This window comes from Athene cunicularia (assembly GCF_003259725.1).
Source record: "Athene cunicularia isolate RWA chromosome 10 unlocalized genomic scaffold, athCun1 chr10_part1, whole genome shotgun sequence".
Classification (NCBI taxonomy): domain Eukaryota; kingdom Metazoa; phylum Chordata; class Aves; order Strigiformes; family Strigidae; genus Athene; species Athene cunicularia.
In genome coordinates, this window is record NW_020799112.1 from 14,879,446 (window position 1) to 14,897,787 (window position 18,342).

Here is an 18,342-nt window from a genome sequence, read left to right on the forward strand (position 1 = left end):
GTGATTATCACTTGCTATTGTTCTGATTTTATGTAAGTAATTGGTGAAGTCTGTGCTGTAATCTCCATGGTGCCTCTCAAATGAGGAAGCTTTTTCAATAACTTTACTTTTATAATTGAACACACTTTTCAGCTTTTCTGAGCCAGAGCTACAAGAGGATTGACATGGTACCTCATTTCTTTGCACCCCAATTTAGCAAGTCCTTTAAGCATGAGTTTAATGTCAGAAATGCCCAGTTCATGTTCAGCAGAGTTTAAGTGTGGTCTTAAAAGTAAACATTTCTTACAGTGCCCTGACAAATTGGGACAATAGTTAAAGATGGACACTTTTCATTGAATTGGGGTGTTAGATGGTTCCATTACATTCAGTGTTTGTGTAGGCGAAGAGAAGAGCAGTCTGTGGTGCAGATGCTTTCCAAAATGACTACTTTCCTGGGGATGAAAACATTGCTGACTGCTATGGCTTCGGTGTCAGATCGTGGCAGCTGTATGTAAACAGGGTGCTTGTACCCCTGAGAATGTGTAGGCTGAACCCCTCTCCTGCATGCACCCGTGCTGTTATTGCTATCTGGGAGCGAAGTGAGCAAGGCTCTGAGTCCCCCTTTGGTTACTTCACATCTTCCAGTATTTATTTGGAATACGAGCAGGACACAGCTGGGGACATTCTGGTGACCAGAATGTTGCCACCACACTGTCAGGTCATGCTATACTTATTTTAAATTTTATTTCTGGCTAAGCAGAAGCCAGAAGAATTTATTAAAGTCATGCTGATGTTTCTCCCTCTGTTCTTCCACCCCAAAACAAGCAACAAATTCTTTTGATTGCTATTCAGGGTGCCAGGCAGTAGGTTTAGGGTATCTCTTGCTATGGTCTGGCAGGTGAGGAGAACCGTTTACTTTATAAGTGCTGGCACAAGATTAACATTTAAAGAGGAATTCAAAGACATTTCAAGGGCAGTAAAATAGGACCTGATGAGAGATGCTACAAAAGCGTCAGAGGAGCAGTGATTCAACAGGGTCTGTTTTTGTGGCGGTGTATTGCTGAACTTTAAGATTATTGTTTGAAATATTTAATTGATCATCATGATTAGAAAGATGGTGAGCTGCTTCTCGCCACAGCAGAGGAGCAGACTGGGAGTGGAGGAACGGGAGAACCAGGTGTGAATGTGATGGAGTAGGAAGAGTTTGTGTTTCTTTCTTCCCTCTACTCACCCACTGTGTGCTCCAGCTTTACTGACTTCCTAGTGTGTTCCCACATCCCTGTGAAGACTTGTATTTTCATTTGTTGGCTCCCTCATCTCCTTTGTTTTGTATGTATCCAACTCTGAATACAGAAGGGAGAGAAGTGGCTTTGTCCATATGGTAGAAACAGCTTTTTATTGTCTCTGGTATCCTTCTCGGAAATTGGACGTCCTGGGAGATGGTGTTCATGTAAACAGGCCTGCGAGGAGGAGAAAGAAGAGATTTCAAAGAGATTTTAGATTATTTGGTAAGATAAGAGAAGAAAACAATTCCCTCACCTAGCAATCCTGATACGGAGGTGATCCCAAAAATTATAGGGGCCATAAACCCTGAACAGCCTGGTGTGGTTGGTAAGGGATTATGATAGATGAGCTCCATTTCAGGATAAATTTAGAAAATACAGATAAGTGATTTCCCAGAACTGCTGGGGTTTTGGCCTCAGGCATGGGTTAGCTGAATACCCAGTTAGGATACTCATATTTAGTCTCTGGAGCAGATCTGCTAGAAGTAGTGACCTTCATGGTAGGGATTGAATTTTGAAGAGATTATTGTAGAGGAGGACTTTGTAAACTGCTGTGTCAGAGACAGCCAAAGCGATGGCTTCATCTTTGGGTTGTGTTAGAATCTGTGGTCACGCTTGCTTGCAGCATGTAGAGATGTTCTGCAGAGACAAGTCTTCCTTCCATATCACTTACTCTGATCTGAGATCTTTTTTTTTTTTTTTTTCTTCTCTAAAGAAAACATTGCTTGATAAAGTAGCCTCCATGACTGTGTTTTGTATTTAAAATGCAACAGTTGCATCTGTTTTCACTCTTGAGTGCATTTCATAGATACACCTTAAATTTATTTTGTTTACAGATGAGACTCCAAGTTGACACTGGGTTCTGGATTGGACCTACAGCTCCACACCCTGAGCAGGGTATATTCTTGTTAGATAAGACTACGAAAATAAAACAAATGGAGAAGTGCATTTAATAACAGTTATTCTTATGGAATAGACATCATACTTTTTTGCAAATATAGTTGATGACGGTTTGTAGCTGTATTTTTTATTTTCATGTATCATTAACATTGGGGCCTAAGAAATGCTTGGGTTTATGAGTGCAGCCCCTTTGTGGTAGGAAATACTAGACATGTTCTGTTAGTATATGTGCATCTGCAAGCAGTTGTTGAACCAAGGCAGCTTTGCTCTCTTGATTGGTTTCCTACTGTATAGTGTGTTGATCAATGCACTAAGAAGTTAGCATTAAATATTTTGAATCCAGTTGTTAAATATTTAATCTGATATTGAAGGGTAGGTTACGCAATCCTGAATTCAGTTCAGTGTCCAAACCCACTGCAGTTCATGTTTGTGTGAAGCACTCTGAGGGGTTAGTCATTATTTCTACATCAGATGAACTTTTAACTCTTTCCTTCAACATCAAAAGTATTCAAATTAGTGAGTGATCTATGAAATTTCCTTATATAGGAGACTTTTTTTTTTTTCTACTTGGGGCATTTGGAACACTTAACTAGGGCATTTGGAACACTTGGAAACACCTGAAATGCTGCGTTTGTTATATATATTTCAAATGTATAATGGTTGATTTGGTTTAACCCATTCTAGCACATAGTTGCATGAGTTTTCTGAGTCTCATATATGATGCATATTGCTGGTTACAAAAATGAGGAAGGGCAAGAATGTGTGTGCACTAGCATTTTGTGTATCACTAAAGGTTGTGGGTGCAAAGTTGTTCATATGTATACAAAGCCTCTGTTGCCCCAACACTTCTGCAAATACCATTGAAGTTCTGTTTTGTCAGATTTCGAAGATGTCTTGTTTTAGATGCTGTTTACTGCCATTAAGTCTGGGTGTTGCATTTTCACAGGAGGGATTCTTTGGCTTGATTTAAATTGTCTGTGCTAAGGACGTGATGTGCTATCGCCTCCAAGTCCAGCATCCCATCCCAGTAGGCACTGTTCCTTGTTTATCCCAGATCATAGTCCGTCTGATCTAGTATTTTCAGTGTGATATTGTAATAATAGTAATAAAAAGAACATAAAATTAAAATTTAGTTTAGCTTTGTTTTTATTTGTGTTTACAGATAAGAGCATCTAAATTCTAGCATATTCTAGCTTTTCATTGCAGCCATAATGCTGCGGGCTTTGTTTAATTTTTTAAAAAATAGAATAAAGGTGACCTTTTCTTCTTTAGCACATGAATCTAGGAGCTGGTGCTTTCAGAATAAACCCACAGCTGTTGTCAGGCTTGCAGTAAGATCATAAGAGCTGGCAACACTACTGAGTTTGTTTTGTTTCAGCCAAAGTCCATCTCAGAAATCTGGAGGGGATATCCCCAGGAAATAACACCTTGAGTTCCCACACTGCCTTTCTTGCCCATTTGTAAAACTGGGATAAATCTTCCTAACACGAGGTTTTGCTTAACCCAATGAGGCTTTTTTGTTTGTCTTCTCTTTCCCCCTTCTCTTCCTCTCCCCTCCATTTAAAACCTCTTATCTCTGTACCAGAAAACATGCCTTCCCGGAGCACTGGCACCACCTGATTTCAAGCCCTTCTTACCAAGCACAGTTTCTGCAGCTTTTGAAGGCGGGCAGAGCTTTTACTTGGTTGTTTTTTTTTGTTTTCCCTTTCTCACTTATCTTCCCTCTTCTTAAAAATATCTCACCCGTATCTGCAGGAAGCCAGGAGCTACACTGCATCGGTGCAGGCTTTCCTCTCCCTCTTTCCGCTGCTCGCTGGCCACAGAGCCATCCCATCTGCTCCCCCACGAGATGAGAGGAGATTCAGCACACGAGTACAGCACCGCTTCTCTTTGCCAGGGATGAGTCTGCTCAGACAGTGCCAGGAGGTTAAAAAAACATTACCTATTGTCTTGTCTTACGTGCTGAATGGGCAGGAGGTGATGCTGCAGTTTCAGCAATCTAATCAGCTCCCAGATCGAGCCGGTCATGGCCTGAGAGTATTTTGGGGGTTTGTCTGCTTTTCCTCTTGCCCTATTTGGGGTTGGCATCCTTCTTTGAGGTACCTTTCTGCAGATAAAGGCCTGGTTGGTAAGTCTTTCCTTTCTTGAAGCCAGAAATTTCCCTTCTGGGTTTACCTCCATGGGACAAAAGAAGCAGGAACTGGAGCTGGAGGACTTCTTCCAGGCTTTTTCAGTGGGACACAACATTGTTGTGCCGAGCGTGGATCTAGTGAACACTCTCAACCTTACTGAGCAGTCCTTGCTTTTCTAACCAAGCAAGATACTTCATTCTGCAACAGTTGGGCTTGGAGATGATGCCAATGAGATTTTCAGTTCACTGATGTCTTTTACATATTTTGATGGGAAGCTGTTGAAAAGGGAGGATAAGAAAGAAATGACCCAGGATGGTTAAACCTCCTAAGATGACATATTTCCCTTGTTGCTGTCAAACTGCAGCAAACTGAATTTTTTGCTGAACAGAAGCAGATTTTCAGACTTCTCAAATGCTGGAGGTTCTATGTACATTTTTGTTAGTAAAACTTCAGTAAATATTTACATATCTGGTTTTATATCCTAGTAGACCAGCTTCAGTATGCCCTTCTATATAACCACTAGAGAAATTCCTAATCTGTACAAAATAAGCATGTTTCACAACCAGGGAGTACAAAATGCATGACTGCAAAGCTTTTTTTTCCCAGAGGAAAGCATGTTTTTATCATCTCAGTCAAACCCAGGGCTTGCAGTGAGACATGCAGGAAAGACACAAATGGTTAACTCAGTGTAGGAAGACAAGCTACATGGCCTTGGAAGTGACTGCTTGAACAGCAGAAATAGGGGTGTGCAAACAAGTTAACACTTGCAAGTACTCATTTGTCCTCTCTGCTGCAGACCATTAGTGCCAGGATGCAACAGTATATGAAAGGAAGGATTTGAAGGAGTCAATAGATTGAGCCATCTTAATGCTTCATTTTGTGCCATGTAGGTGACTGCTACTAAAAATGAAATCTTGGAGTTGTTTGTAGTTGACTAGATGTGAGAAAAATCTAGGTTTTTCAAAGGGTTTAAAGCACTTTATGGAGTGCAATACAGATTGGCAGCTTGAATATGAAAGGAAATTCTGTCTTTGTAAGCAGAAGTGATTATTTGATCCGTCTAGGCCTGTGAAGGTGAAGATGGCACGTTGCAGGAGGGGTGGATGTGCTGAGAGTGTTTCGGGGGACTCTGCCTGTCATCGTGCTCCAGATTTTGAGGCTTTTGAAGTTGCTGAGGGTCCTTTAAGGCTCAAGTTGTGCAGGCTGCTTTGTGGGTGATGGTTTGAAGATGCCCGTAAGTGTCCTTGAAGCTGATGAGAAAGTGGAGCAGACTCATCGTGCTCAGTTCTTTAATCCGGCTGATGTTTTCACCATGAGTGGGTGAATATGGTTTTTGTGCTGACTGCCTCATTGTGCTCTGAGAGAGGCTCTGAGTACAGTGGTTTCTCATATATGACAGCTGAAAAGAAAAATACTCCAGACAGAAAGGTCTGTGTTCCCTTGTTAAAGGAAGGTCATTTCTTTAGTCACTTGTAATGGCTCAGTTGACTTCACTGCCTCCATGGATTTATACTAATCACCACCAAAAACTGGATGCTTCCTTCTGTTTCTCTATGAAAATACTGATTTTGTTCAAATCAAGAGTAATTCCACTGAAGTCAGTTGGGTTACATAGAGATGAATATTGGAAGACGTAGGTTTGCTTTGTCTAAATTTCCTTGCAGATTTAATGCAAAATGAGTCACAGAAGGGGGGTGGGTGGTTGTGCTGGGGCAGAGGTGGAGACAGCTGCTGCCACCACTGTTGTCTGCACAGGTTTCTAGGCCATATGATGAACCGTCCAACCGTTTCCCCACCCTGCTCTGCCCATTCCTGTTGCCAGTTGTGGTATCATTTGTTCGTTACTACTTTGCTTTTCAAATTGCATGGCTTCCCAGAGAGGTAGCCCTGTGGTTTGCTAGGTGAGCGCTTGCCCATTAGAAAGGTTTGCTATTTTTAAAGTAAGAAACCAGTTGCTAAAGATGCTGAAATCTTTGTGTGATTTCAGCTGGTTGACAGTGGTCCACTTGCTGTATGTGTACATTCTTGAATCCCCCATTACCTGCATACAGTCCAAGCTGTGTTGCAGAGGGACATCTGGGGATGCCTGTTGTGATGGGCTCGTCTCTGCTACAGGGAGGGGACATGCTCTCAGCTGGGGCTGGCTGTCTGTAGCTGCAGCCCAACTTGAAAGGAAAATGGAGAAATACCCATTTCTCACACTCCTGAGCAGATCAGCATAAGCCCCCATGTCTGCTCAGCTCCACATTTCTCCAGGGGAATGCAGTTCTTGGAGGGGTGCTGTGAGAACCTCTCTGTCCTGGAACAATTAAAACAAATTTTGGGTTTCCTGACTCAGTTCTGATTAAAAATGAAATCTGTAAACCTGAAGCTTTAGATGAACACCTTCATAAGATAAATGTTTCCTCACTCCCTTAAAGGGGCCATGTAGCCCTGAAGAATTACTGCTTTGAGTCGCAAGCCTGTGCAAAATCAGGGTTCGATATTTGAAAAGAGATGACTGAATAGAAATTTCTATTGCATATGTGTAACTGCTGAGTTATTTTTTTCATTCTGATCTACAACAGCACCTTTCTTTCCTTTTGATTGTTACATAGAAAATCCGTGATACTGCTGCAGAAGGACAGATGTCCCACAACATTGAGAATGTCTTGCACAAAAGCAGTTTCACAGGGCAAGCTAAATTCATTTCAGGAGTGAAAAGATTGCTACAATTTCATTGATAGCTGTTGGGTGTTTGTGAAGCAGCATGCTTGTTTTGGTGTAGGAGTTGTAGCATCTTTATCATGATAATCCTCATTCCTTCTAACTTGTCCCTCTGCAGTTCTGTCTTTCAGGTGTCTGTTGTTCTGCAACAGCTGCTTTGGTGATCTTCACCTGAAATAAATTCCATTTTAAAAAACAGTTGTGCCCTTTGCTGCTAGTCTCTCAGAGTCTGGGGAAAAAAAGCAGGTCTCTCTACCTGAGAAGGACCTTGTGAAATAAAGCTCGTGGCTGATGTTAACTGTAAATCACATTAATTTTCATGACCAAGAAGCGTGCGTGTGTATTTGTCTGTCTGGCCCCGGAGCCGGTGCTCTGTTTCGCTCGGGCCGTTGATTAGATGACTGTCCAGAATGAAGAACAGCGTGCGTGTCCTGCAATGCAGCATCCTTCCTCGCCTGCAGATTAACATGAGCTTGTTCTGTTGCAGAGAGGAAGCCAGGGAACCGGACTCCTGGAGCACCTTGTCTCACACCGTGCACTCGGGGGACTACAGTGTGAAGCACCACCGTGGGCTTGATGTTTACATGCTGACGGCTGAAGCCAAGGAAGGGGTAGCAGCCAGCTTGGAGAGTGACATACAGCAGCTTCGGATGCACATGCAGAGCCACCAGCACATGGTAAGGAAAAAGCTGAGATGATGAAAGAGAAGCAGAGCTGGCTGGTTGCATCCTGGCACCTGGGGAGGACTTCCATATGTAGGCACCCTTCGGGGGATGTATTTACCTAGACATTTTTTCTGGATGTCATTATCAGGCATCCAGGCAGACACCTGCCTGTTTTCTTTTTGTTTGACAATGGAGAGATCTCATAAAACTGTCTTAGGCAGCAATTTTCTCTCGAGAATCAGATTGAGAGTGTGCAGTGCCAGCTCTGCTTGGCCTTGTGGGCTTTCTCTGCTCCCAGCTCCTGCCTTCTCCATTAGGTTGGGAAGGAAAACCTCCCTGGAGGCACACTGTCCCTCCAGAGTGTTCAGCAGCCATTGGGCAGGCTCCAGCAGTGAGGGTGGGTTTGTGGGGAATGAGCATGGTGGGTATATTTCGATTCAGATAGGAAGTTCAGAGTCAGAGAGGAGACTGAGGGGAAAGTCTCTGGGGCAGGTGATTCAGAAAACAGCTATTTCCTTAGCACCTTGATGTAGGACTCAGAGGCTGTCCTGCCCTGGCCACACGAGATATGTGTCCATAGTGATCCCCTCACTGCCCTCCTCTCAGATCCCACAGACAGGTTTTGAAAGGTCTTCCTCTCACTGCTTTAGAATCAATGCCACAGGGTCTCGGTTGGGATGGGAAGGGGAAATGGCAGGACACTTCTGTACCACTTCTCAGAAACACCCACCCATCTTGCCATCTGGCATCACTGGTGGGTGTTCCTTTTTCAGCTTATATATCCACCATTACAGGGGTGTGGGATCTAAATATTGGGATATTTTTGTTTCTTTAACTAAGGAAGGGGAGAATCATTGTCTGCAGGCAGTGGACTGGGGGGGATATTCAGAAGTATGGGCCGCCCTGAGCCATTTTTATCCTTCCCTAGGTGCCTGCGATGTTAATTACTCCCAATCTCAACAAGAACTGGTGGCATGATTGGCAAATCAAGACTAACTGTGAAATCTCTTCCCCTTTCTATCAAAAGACACTAAGGCATGGCCAGCATATCTAGCTCGCTTCTTATTTGCTCGTGCGATTGCCAGATGGGTACATTTTGCCTGACAATGAAATCAGAAAAGGCTATGTTTAGACTTTTTATTTCCAGCACTGTTTCACTTCTAATCTGATTTGAATTTGGAAAGCAGCCCTGTAATTATTTCATTTAGGTTCATTTTGGGTCAGTTAAAAGCCAGTTGGCTTCCTTTGGAGACGGCTCTCTTTTTCAGGCTATCAGCAGAGTGACTTCACCATGAGGATGCTGGGGCTGCCGTGGCCCCTCCTTTTGAAAAACTTGCTTGTTCCCAAGCAAGTGTCACTGTTGTCTGTGTCTGCCGATCTTGGCTGTGTTGTCTGTGTCTGTCCATCCTGGCTGGGAACCAGCAGCACCGTCTCTGTGCTCTGCTGTGAGGTTATAGCCACCAGACGGCTGGCACGCCATTTGATCCTGTTTGTTTGGCCTTGAAAAAAATAGCTGAAGCCTGTGGGTACCGCTGCACGCGGAGCCGTGTGTCCCATCCCTGGTGCTACGTGATGATGGAGATGCCGTGCTGCCTGCCTCCATTGCTAGCCCATCTTGGGATGCTTCAGAAACAGGGAGATCAGGTGTAGGTGACAGCATATGTAGGAGATGGGTGGCAGGATTATTTTAAATAGGGGATTCGTGGCAAACACCAGAAGTACATTTAGCGGTCTGTGATTCAGTGCAGTGCTCATCATTTGCAAGCCTCAGAGTGTGGAAGGACGAGTAAATGCAGTATCTTCAGTGTAGCAGGGATGATGTATATGCAATACCCAGAAGTTCCCTGTGATACATCAATTAACAGATTGACCATTTTGATATTCAGGGAGAAAAGGCTTATTTAAGCTGACATTTTTGGTATGAAGTTGTATTTCTCTGAGAACTAGAGGCTTAAACAAAATTTTCAGGGACCTCTTGAAGTTAGGCTTCTAGGATGCATATATTTTTTGGAGTCTTTTTATGAATGAGTGCAAGAAAAATAACATATGTGAGATAGTTTATCAGAGTTTTGTATTTGTGGAGAGTCACAGGCACTTAGTGAGAAACCAGCATGACCTCTGAAAGTTAGCAGAGCAAAACCCCAGGCAAATCAAGGGAGCTCTGTGAGGTGTATTTTGAAGGATTGAGGTTGCTTGTTAATTTAACAAGTCACTTTTTCTAAGATGTGAACGTTGATATGCTGCAGAGAATAAAGAGATATTGAAACAGATGGTTCTTTTTAAGTAAAGGTTTGATTGTATCAAACTGCAAAAGCTTAGGGGATCCTTGACAAAGCAGATGCTCTGGAGTGAAAATGCAGATTAGACAGGAATTGAATATGTTGCTGCTGTTCCATGATAATACATGTATTAATTTTAATAGTATGTCATAATTTTCAAATTTTTATTTCCATTCAAGAAATAAATTTCAAATATTTAATTATGCATGCAATTCTCAGAAACAGATGATTAGTTCAGTCCTAGGAGTAGGAGACAAGTGGTGGTATTTGGACATCATCAGCGAATTTCCCACATCTGAAGTAGTGTGTCCATCAATATAGAGAAAATTGAGCAATGCTGATGAGAACTGGGGAGTGCCATCAGGCAGGGATCTGAAGTTGCTCTTAGACGGCATTTGCTCAAGCCCTTTGGGACTAGGCTGGTATATATTTGCATTATTTGGTAGAGTGAATTCTGCTGTTTACTGATCTTGAATTTAAGTGCACTCAAGAAATATGCCTACAGCTGCTTGAAGGCAATTACAGTGATTACAGTTCTTCTCAGTGGTGGCAGATGGTGTAACAAGTTGGTAGAGACACAAATTTCAGCTTCGGGGTATTCAGGCTGGCTATTAGGAAAAACTTCATGGGAGAGTGGTGTGGCATGGGAACAGATTGCCCAGAGAGATGGTGGATGCTCCATCATTGGAGATTTTGGAGTCTTGGCAAGAGAAAGTCGTGGTTGACCTGATGTTGCATTGGCAATAGTTCAGCTTCAGGCAGGGGGTTGGACTACATGACCTCCAGATGCTCTTTCCAACCAGCATTTATGTCATTCTAATAATTACAGTATTACTGAATCAACATCTAGAATACCCACTGCAGTGTGTTTGTAACTCTGTCCCAGGCAACACCGGGTAGAAATCACAGGTAGAGGGAGCAGGAGTCGCATGGAATAGGATTTGTAGATACAGATCTTGTATGTGATAGAGATGGTGTAAATGTGTGACAGAGCAAAGTAATCTTTACTTTTTTTTTTTTTTGTTTTGTTACAGAGTTTAAAGCAACAGACAGAGCCTTTACTGGGAGATTCTGGAGACAGCTGTGCTAAAGGAGCAGAGCCAGTCGGTCACCCAAGCACTACCTCTCAGAGCCTAGAAGAAATGGCAAGAGAAGGAAGGCAGGAAAGTCCATCTGATCTTGTTCACGTGGACATTGGGCAGCTCTCAGACCAAACCCATCAGGAGGAGAAGTGCAACATCAGGAGTTTGGGAGCTTCTAATGAGGCGCCAGATTACTTGCTGAGCCTGGGGGATGCAAAGAGCCCAGAGTGCTTCTGTGAAAGTAAAAATACAGTGACACTGAGTAAAACGGAAGAGGAGGGGCAAACCTCTGCTGAAAGCTCTGGGACTATATCAGATGAGAAGGGCTGTACAGTGAGTCTGTGTGCAAGTATAAACGGTGCCGTGAATCTTCCATCCTGTGGAAATACAAATGAGGAAGCTGGAATGACATCTGCTGGAGTTGTTCTGGATCAAGCTGGCTTGTGCAGTAAAGATAGTCCCCATCAGGAAGCACGAGCTGCCGAGGAGTGTGCAGCTGACAGTACTGTTGCTGTGGTTGAAACTGCAGGCGAAGCCCCAGCTTCCTTGGAGGGCGTGGATGTGGCTATGGGCCAAACTGAATGCAGGAACTGTGCAGGGACGGCTGAGGGGGCTGCAGGCCAGAACCAGGTAGAGGATGGGATGGCTGAGGCTGGTAAGAGGAGAACTGCAAACCTAGAAGAGCAATTGTCAGCTAAGGACGAGTCAACCAGTGCTGCTCAGCCCTTACTCGGTCATTTTAATGGCACTGAGTGTGCAGATGGGGAGGATGCAAATGTGGGAGCGGTACCGGCACATGATGGTATGGATGCAGATGGTGCTGGCGATGTCTCTGTTGACCTTTGCAAGACTGGTGATAACACAGAGACTGGAGCAGACTCATGCACTGATCAGATAAACAGTGGCTTCTTGGAAGGCCAAGACGATGCCCCTGTTGCAGAGAGGCAGGATGTTTCTGCGAGCCCTGGGGCAGCGTTACCAGCAGTGAATGGGGTGAAGGTTCCCACGTGTGCATCAAAGGCTGGTCCTGGTTTGGAAATCCATGGCAGCGGTGAGAGTGAGGAGCAAGAAGGGCAGGTGGAAGCAGATTGCACAGATGGGAAACCCAGCTCACCCTCACTGGAAGACAGTGTGGAAACTGATGGTCCTGATGCTAAACATGAAAATGGTGAAGTTGGTGGATCCAGTCAAAGCAGTGCAGAACCTGCATGTTGCCAGGAGAGCAGTAAGATCACTGAACATGTGGCTGAAGCAATGGAGGACAGTGAAACCCAGCTCGCAGGAACTGATACCAGCAGCAGCAGAGATGGAGGAAGTGCTGATTCTGCAGACAGAGGTCAGGAAGTTACTAGCTGTTGCCCCTCTGCTGATCAAACTGTCATTAAAGACGAAATGGATGACAGCTTCAAACTGGACACTGCTCAAGAGAGGACACATGAGCCTGCATCGCTCCCTCCAGAGGATACGAGCACATGCCCGGCAGAAAAAGAGCCTGCACAAACCAAAGCAGAGGTAGCAGAAAGTGCTTCGGAGCAGGAGGGACTGAGTGGTGAGATGAAATCACTTGCTCCCCTACCCAGAGAGGGGCCGGCTGTGAGTCAGGAGGGAGATGCTGCAGTGGCACCTTCCGGGCAGGAGGCAGCTCTACAAGGTAATGACCCGGGATTAGCTACGTGTGCCAAGGGCGCAGACTATGTGGAGGATAATTTAATAGGCACACCCTCTGCAATTCATAATGAAGAATCTGAACAAAACCAGGAAGCAGTGGTGGCGGCGGCAGGCTCGTCAGAGCTCGCCCAGCAGCCCAGTGGGGAGCATGGCAGGGTAGCTGCTGGGGCTGGCTGGCCTGGGGACTGTGCAGGGAACGAGGGTTCTCTGGAGCAGGGCCTCTTGCAGCAGGGTGAAGGATTCAAAGCTGAACCTGAGCAAGAGGCTTGTGCAAGTGGCAGGGAGCAAGTTCTGTCAGAGAAACTTCTTACTGCTGTTGTGAAACCCTCTGTCTGCAGTCAGGGGAGGCCTGTGGCAGGTGGCAGCGATGTGGATGCTGAGCTGAAAGGGACAGTCCATGCTGAGGAAGCATGCAAGAGCGGGGCAGTGCACGCAAGAGAAAGCACCATGCACAGACCTGCATCAGCAGGCGAGTCTCCAGGTGTGGAGAGTGACCCTTGTCTGGATGAGGGGCTGAACCAACAGCATGATCCCAGCCAAACCGTACAGCGAATCTCCCCATGCAGCAGCACCCTTGAATTAAAGGATGCTTCAGAAATGGGAGCCCTGAGCGATGCCTGTGAGGGTAAGGAAGTTTTAAGGCTGGTGACAATAACCCCTGTTGCAGTGTATCCGGAAGAGCAGGAGGATACAGAAAGCATGCTCCCCCGGGCAGCGCTTCAGCCCATCGCAGAAGAACCCACGTGTGACAGTGACTCCAGCACTGACACTGTTTGTCCAGCTGGGGAGAGCGATGCTGGTCCCCCTGCGAAAGCAGCTCAGGGGGAGGTCTCAGCCGAGTCTGATGGAAAGCAAAGCCGAACTGTACCCGAATCACCCTTCTTGCCGTGTTCGTGCCGTTTACATGCTGTTGAGTCACTGGAAAATGTGGGAGTAAAGAGTTTGGTTTCGGTAGATGATGGCTCCTCTCTGGATAAAGTTCCTAAAATGGTAAAAAGTTTTGATGCAGTGGTTTTTGCAGCAGAGACACCTAGTTCCCCTGAATTACCAGCCACAGAAAAAGTGGGGCTTGAGCCCCAGCCTTCAGTGGATGTGGGAGCCAGCCTTAATGGAGAAGTGGATTTAAGTTCCTTGACAAAGAAGAGGAATGTCAGCCTGTCGGTGCAACAAGCTGATCCTGTTACAGGTAGGAAAAATCTGTTGGTTTCCTACTTTTCAGCTTTTTTTTTTGTAGATGTGCCTCCAGCATCTCATCATCAAAGGAAGGGAAATAAGAGCTGGAGGCCTGCCTTGCAGAGGAAGTATAGGTGTTTGGGGCTTTTATTCTGAGAAAGGAGAAATCTGAAGTTACATATTAAAACTTTCAGTTCAGATACATGTTGCTTGGCTGGCACTGGAGGTAAGGACAGGACATCATCTCCCATGAATTTGTGCAGAAGAATTTCTAGCATGTGAATCCTCCCTGGAGAAGGAATGAATGGGAGGGAGCTGTTGGGATTACTGTATCTTGAAGTTACACTATTCCATGTGGGCATGAGGGTTTATTTACTTAGTGCTATTCCTTCCCTTCTTGCCTTTATTTTTGCTATTGTGGAGTGAGAGGGTACAATGGGGCTCTCTTGCATTTTCTTTGCTCGTCTACTTGAAACAGCTGCCAGTGTCCTTCTGAACTGCGCAAAGCCACTTCCTAATTGGTGGTATTAGGTCATTTAAAAAAGCCAGCGAGCCCTACCCCCCACCGCCTTTTCCGGGCTGCAAAGCTTTTTTATCGGTCAGAGCAGCCGGTGGTGTTTTCCAGTGCATTTAAGCAATACTGGAACTCGGATGATGTGTTTTGCTCACTACCGTCGGCTGGGAAGCGGGACTGGCGTTCCCCGCGGATGAGTGGTGATAGGGGAGAGCAGTGGGACTTGGGGGACAGCGTAGCCGTCTGGTGCCTGTGCGACAGGAGCTGATAGAAAACATCACCAGGTAACTCCAAAAAGGGAAATGAAGGGATAAATTGAATGAGAGAGAAATGGGTTTGTTGCTTCAGCCTGGAATTAAATCATAGGTGAATTTGCTACTGAAGCATGGAGCTAATCTGATCTTTATATTCCACCTGTTCAGGCAGCTGTTAAATGAAAGCAGCTGAACTCTTTCACTTGCCATTTTTTTCTTTGCTATGAGAAAATGATACAGTGCTTCTTGCTTTCCCAGCACTGAACAAACAAACAAAAACATTAAAATGGAAAAAAAAAATCTGCCATTATACAAGTTGTGAAGTTGTACAAAGCTATTTCATTTCTTTAATGCTGGGAGCTGTTTCTTCAGTCTAAATGCAGAATGGGATGATGGCAGAGGATTTATTCTGATATGTGAGAGCAGAATAAATGGGGGCAAGGGGAAGGATTGATTATTGGGGGGTGGGGTGGTCAGTGGTGGGTCCAGCAAGTCCTTTTTCATTGAGTTCAGGATTTTTAGAAAGTTGATGTGTTGAGAGATAACCCAAATAAACATTTGCCTGAGGTCATTAGCAAATAAGTAGAAAGATTTAAAGGTGGATTAGAAAGCTGTTTTCAGAAAGAACCTATTTTAGTGCTGTGGCAGATTGACAGTTCAATAGGACGGGAGTGGCCGTAAGTCAATACCTGGCAGGGCTCCTTTCTTCTGGGAGCCTCCTGCTCTGTCAGCACGGCCCGTACAGTCCAGGTCTTTATCTCTGATTGGATTCTTGGAGGCATGATGTTGTCTGGGGGAAGTTTTAAAAGGAGAAGGGACTAAACTGTCCAGTAAGACAGTGACTGAAGTAGGAAAGTAATATTAAGGCATCATTCTGTGTTAAGGTATGAAAGGGGATGAAAGAAAGAGGTGAGCCTGTTACTGATTTAAAATGCGTAAGGTTTTGAGGCTGAAAGGTCTTGAAATACAGCAGTCTCACCTCTTCATAAGGAAGAATTGTATATTCGCAATGGGATGCTCCACAAAGCAAAATTTCAGTTGGAACATAGTCTCTTGAAGAACTCTAGGATTGCTCTGATGCAAAATGTTACGGAAGCCTAAATAAAATATTAGTTCAAAGCAGAGAGAAGCAACGGCTATCAATCCAAGCTCACTATTTGAAATATTTCTGAAGTTCACCTCCTATAAAGCAGCATCTAGAAGTCTGATATGTCAGTAATTCAAGAGAACAGATTTACTGTTTTTTGTTATTGCTGTGTACATTCTTCCTGTAGATGTCTAGCACGTTTCGTGTACTAACTAGTTCACTGTCAGCCTTCAACTCCTTGTGTCAATTGTTCTTTGCTGTGTCAGTGCTGGGGAGTTTTCCCTGGAGCCTGAGTTTGTACAGAGTATTTTATAACCATGCAGGAGTCATCAACGCTCAGAATGAATTAGATCTTTTTTTCGATAGACTACAATAAAGCCTTCCCAAAGGAAGTGTATGTCGGTCACAAGGCTGTTTCTCAGAAACACCTTTGGTCAGAGGGCTTTATTGTCATGCTGGTGCTGGTTTATCAGAGATGTAACCAGATGATAATTACTGTTGCCATTACTCTAAATCATTTGGCTCTTTAATTTTTTTTATTTATATTGTGAAATATATACCTGTTTATCTCATTGCTTCCGCTTAGTTTCAGCCTACCCGCAAAACAGAGACTTCAGAGGGCTAATTGCCTTATCCAGACAAATATCTACTGACTGATAACAACACTGAAAGAAGGCAATGAAGCTAGAAGATTTTACTTTCATAAGGCAGCTCCTCATGCTGTTAGCTTTAGGCTCAGAACTGCATTACAGCCGAGTAATGGGTACTGCAAGCACATTATTTGCAAGTCTGGCAGGTAGATGCCACTCACTAGAGAGCAGACAGTTAGGATATGAAATCATACCACAGTAGCCAGGCGGGGTGAGAAGAGAAGGCATGTGTTTATGTTGACAAAACATCTCTGAGTAGCTGCAGCTTCTTGGCAGAATGAGACCCCAGCAAGCTTGGGTAGTATGGTGTTGGGGCATCTTAAATTATCAAATACTGTAATCACTGCTCCCTAGCTCTTCTCCTGGGAGAAATGTCCCTACTGTTCCTCTTGTAGATCTCAGCATTTAAAGAAAACAATCATTGCCAGGTAGCAGAATATCACTTTATTTTTGAATTTTGCCTGTTTTCACCTCATTCTCATCAGTCGCATTTTCCATATGGAAAAGCACTTACTACAATTTCCTTCCTCTGTTAGAGTAGCAGGATGAACTAATAATGAATGTCACTGACGATACCACACGTGTGATAAGGTGCTCTGTGCCCAGAGACCTCTGTGATAGCATTATAGTGCTTTTCATTTGAGGTGTGTTACTTAATAGAAGTTTAGGAAGAAGTGTCAGAGTGCTAAAAATTGTCCCCTTGAATTAATTCCTGAGGGCACATGTCTTCATCCTCTAGTTCTTACCCAGCATTGAGTAGCACTACACCTTTTGCTTCTCCCATCCTCAGTGCACCAGAGGTTTCTTCCTTGCATGTTCTGTCTTTGGACCAAGATCTTAACCATCACAGAATTGCCATGACCCCAAGCAGATCTCGTCATGACTGTGTTCTCTGCTTTGCCAACAAATGGGACTCGCAGAAATTTGTAGCATTTCCTCTGATTCCTGAGAGTCTGCCCACAAACTCATCTGATCAAGATAAAATCATGCCAGTTTGACTTAATGATGTTGGATTAGTTTATCAATATAACGTTGCAAAACCAGATAGTCCTAAAATCAAGGGTAGGCATTAATGCCGATGGAAAAGCATTGGTGACAGTTAGAGCAATTTCCCCATGAAGGTGGGAGGCTTCTCTTGCTAAATCCCTGAACAGGTGAACTCACTGCAAACATGTTACCCTTAAGAAGGCGTTGTCGTCCATCCAGTGTTTGTTTTTCGCAGAAATGTGGAATTAGAGGGGTGGTTTAGCCCTAGCACAGCCACTCTTTGTCTGGGTAGTTTTGTTCAAATCACTCCCCTAAAAGCATTCTGTGTGTTGCGAGAGTCATTAGTATGGGGTTGAAAGAGTATTAGGATGTTGACTTTATGCCAGCAAAAGGTACCCAGAAGAAAAGCCCAGAGGAGTGATGAAAACTTCACTGGGTAGAGAAAGCAGCTGGAACATGATGTTTGTACCGCTGCGGTGGTGACACAGTGGTGACATCACGGGAGCATGAGGAAGGGGAAAATCAGCTGGACCTTGTAAACTCCAGCAGAAAATGGTTTGCTTTCCTAGTCCAGGGACCTAATTGTCATCCTTAAGGCAGTGCAGGTGGGCTGAATTTTTAAAGCCTGTTACTTATTTTTTCAACACTTAAAATACCTGTTGAGAGAAGGCAAGGCTGTTTTTTTGCACTATCCTGGGGTTATGGTAAGAAATAAAACAGCAAAAATTTTGGTGCTTAAACTGGATGAATGAGAGCCAAGAAGATACACAGGCAAATACATGCAGCTGTGCTCAGCCTCACCTAGAGCTTTTCAGTTTTACCCTGCGCTCGCTGCTGTTTCATAGTTTCCTTCAGTTCCAAGCGCAATAGTTGTTAAAACTTAATAACAAACAAGCAGCAAAGTTGGGAATGAAACCAGATGTTGGAAGTCAAATGGACTTGTTGAAGGGGTTTTCTTTTCTTTTTTTTTTTTTTTTTTTTTT

General features: G+C 44.3%; 1 protein-coding gene across 14 annotated transcripts in view; it reads left to right on the forward strand.

The window, feature by feature from the left end:
- AKAP13 (A-kinase anchoring protein 13) overlaps positions 1 to 18,342 on the forward strand; it is a 217,799-nt gene that overhangs the window by 106,360 nt on the left and 93,097 nt on the right. For all 14 annotated transcript variants that reach the window (XR_003399121.1, XM_026855851.1, XM_026855855.1 and 11 more), the window contains 2 exons: positions 7,488 to 7,677; positions 10,979 to 13,880. Coding sequence is in view for 13 of the 14 variants with exons in the window: in XM_026855851.1 (XP_026711652.1) it covers positions 7,488 to 7,677; positions 10,979 to 13,880 (3,092 nt within the window). In the remaining variant the exon portion in view is untranslated. The remainder of the gene's footprint in view (positions 1 to 7,487; positions 7,678 to 10,978; positions 13,881 to 18,342) is intronic.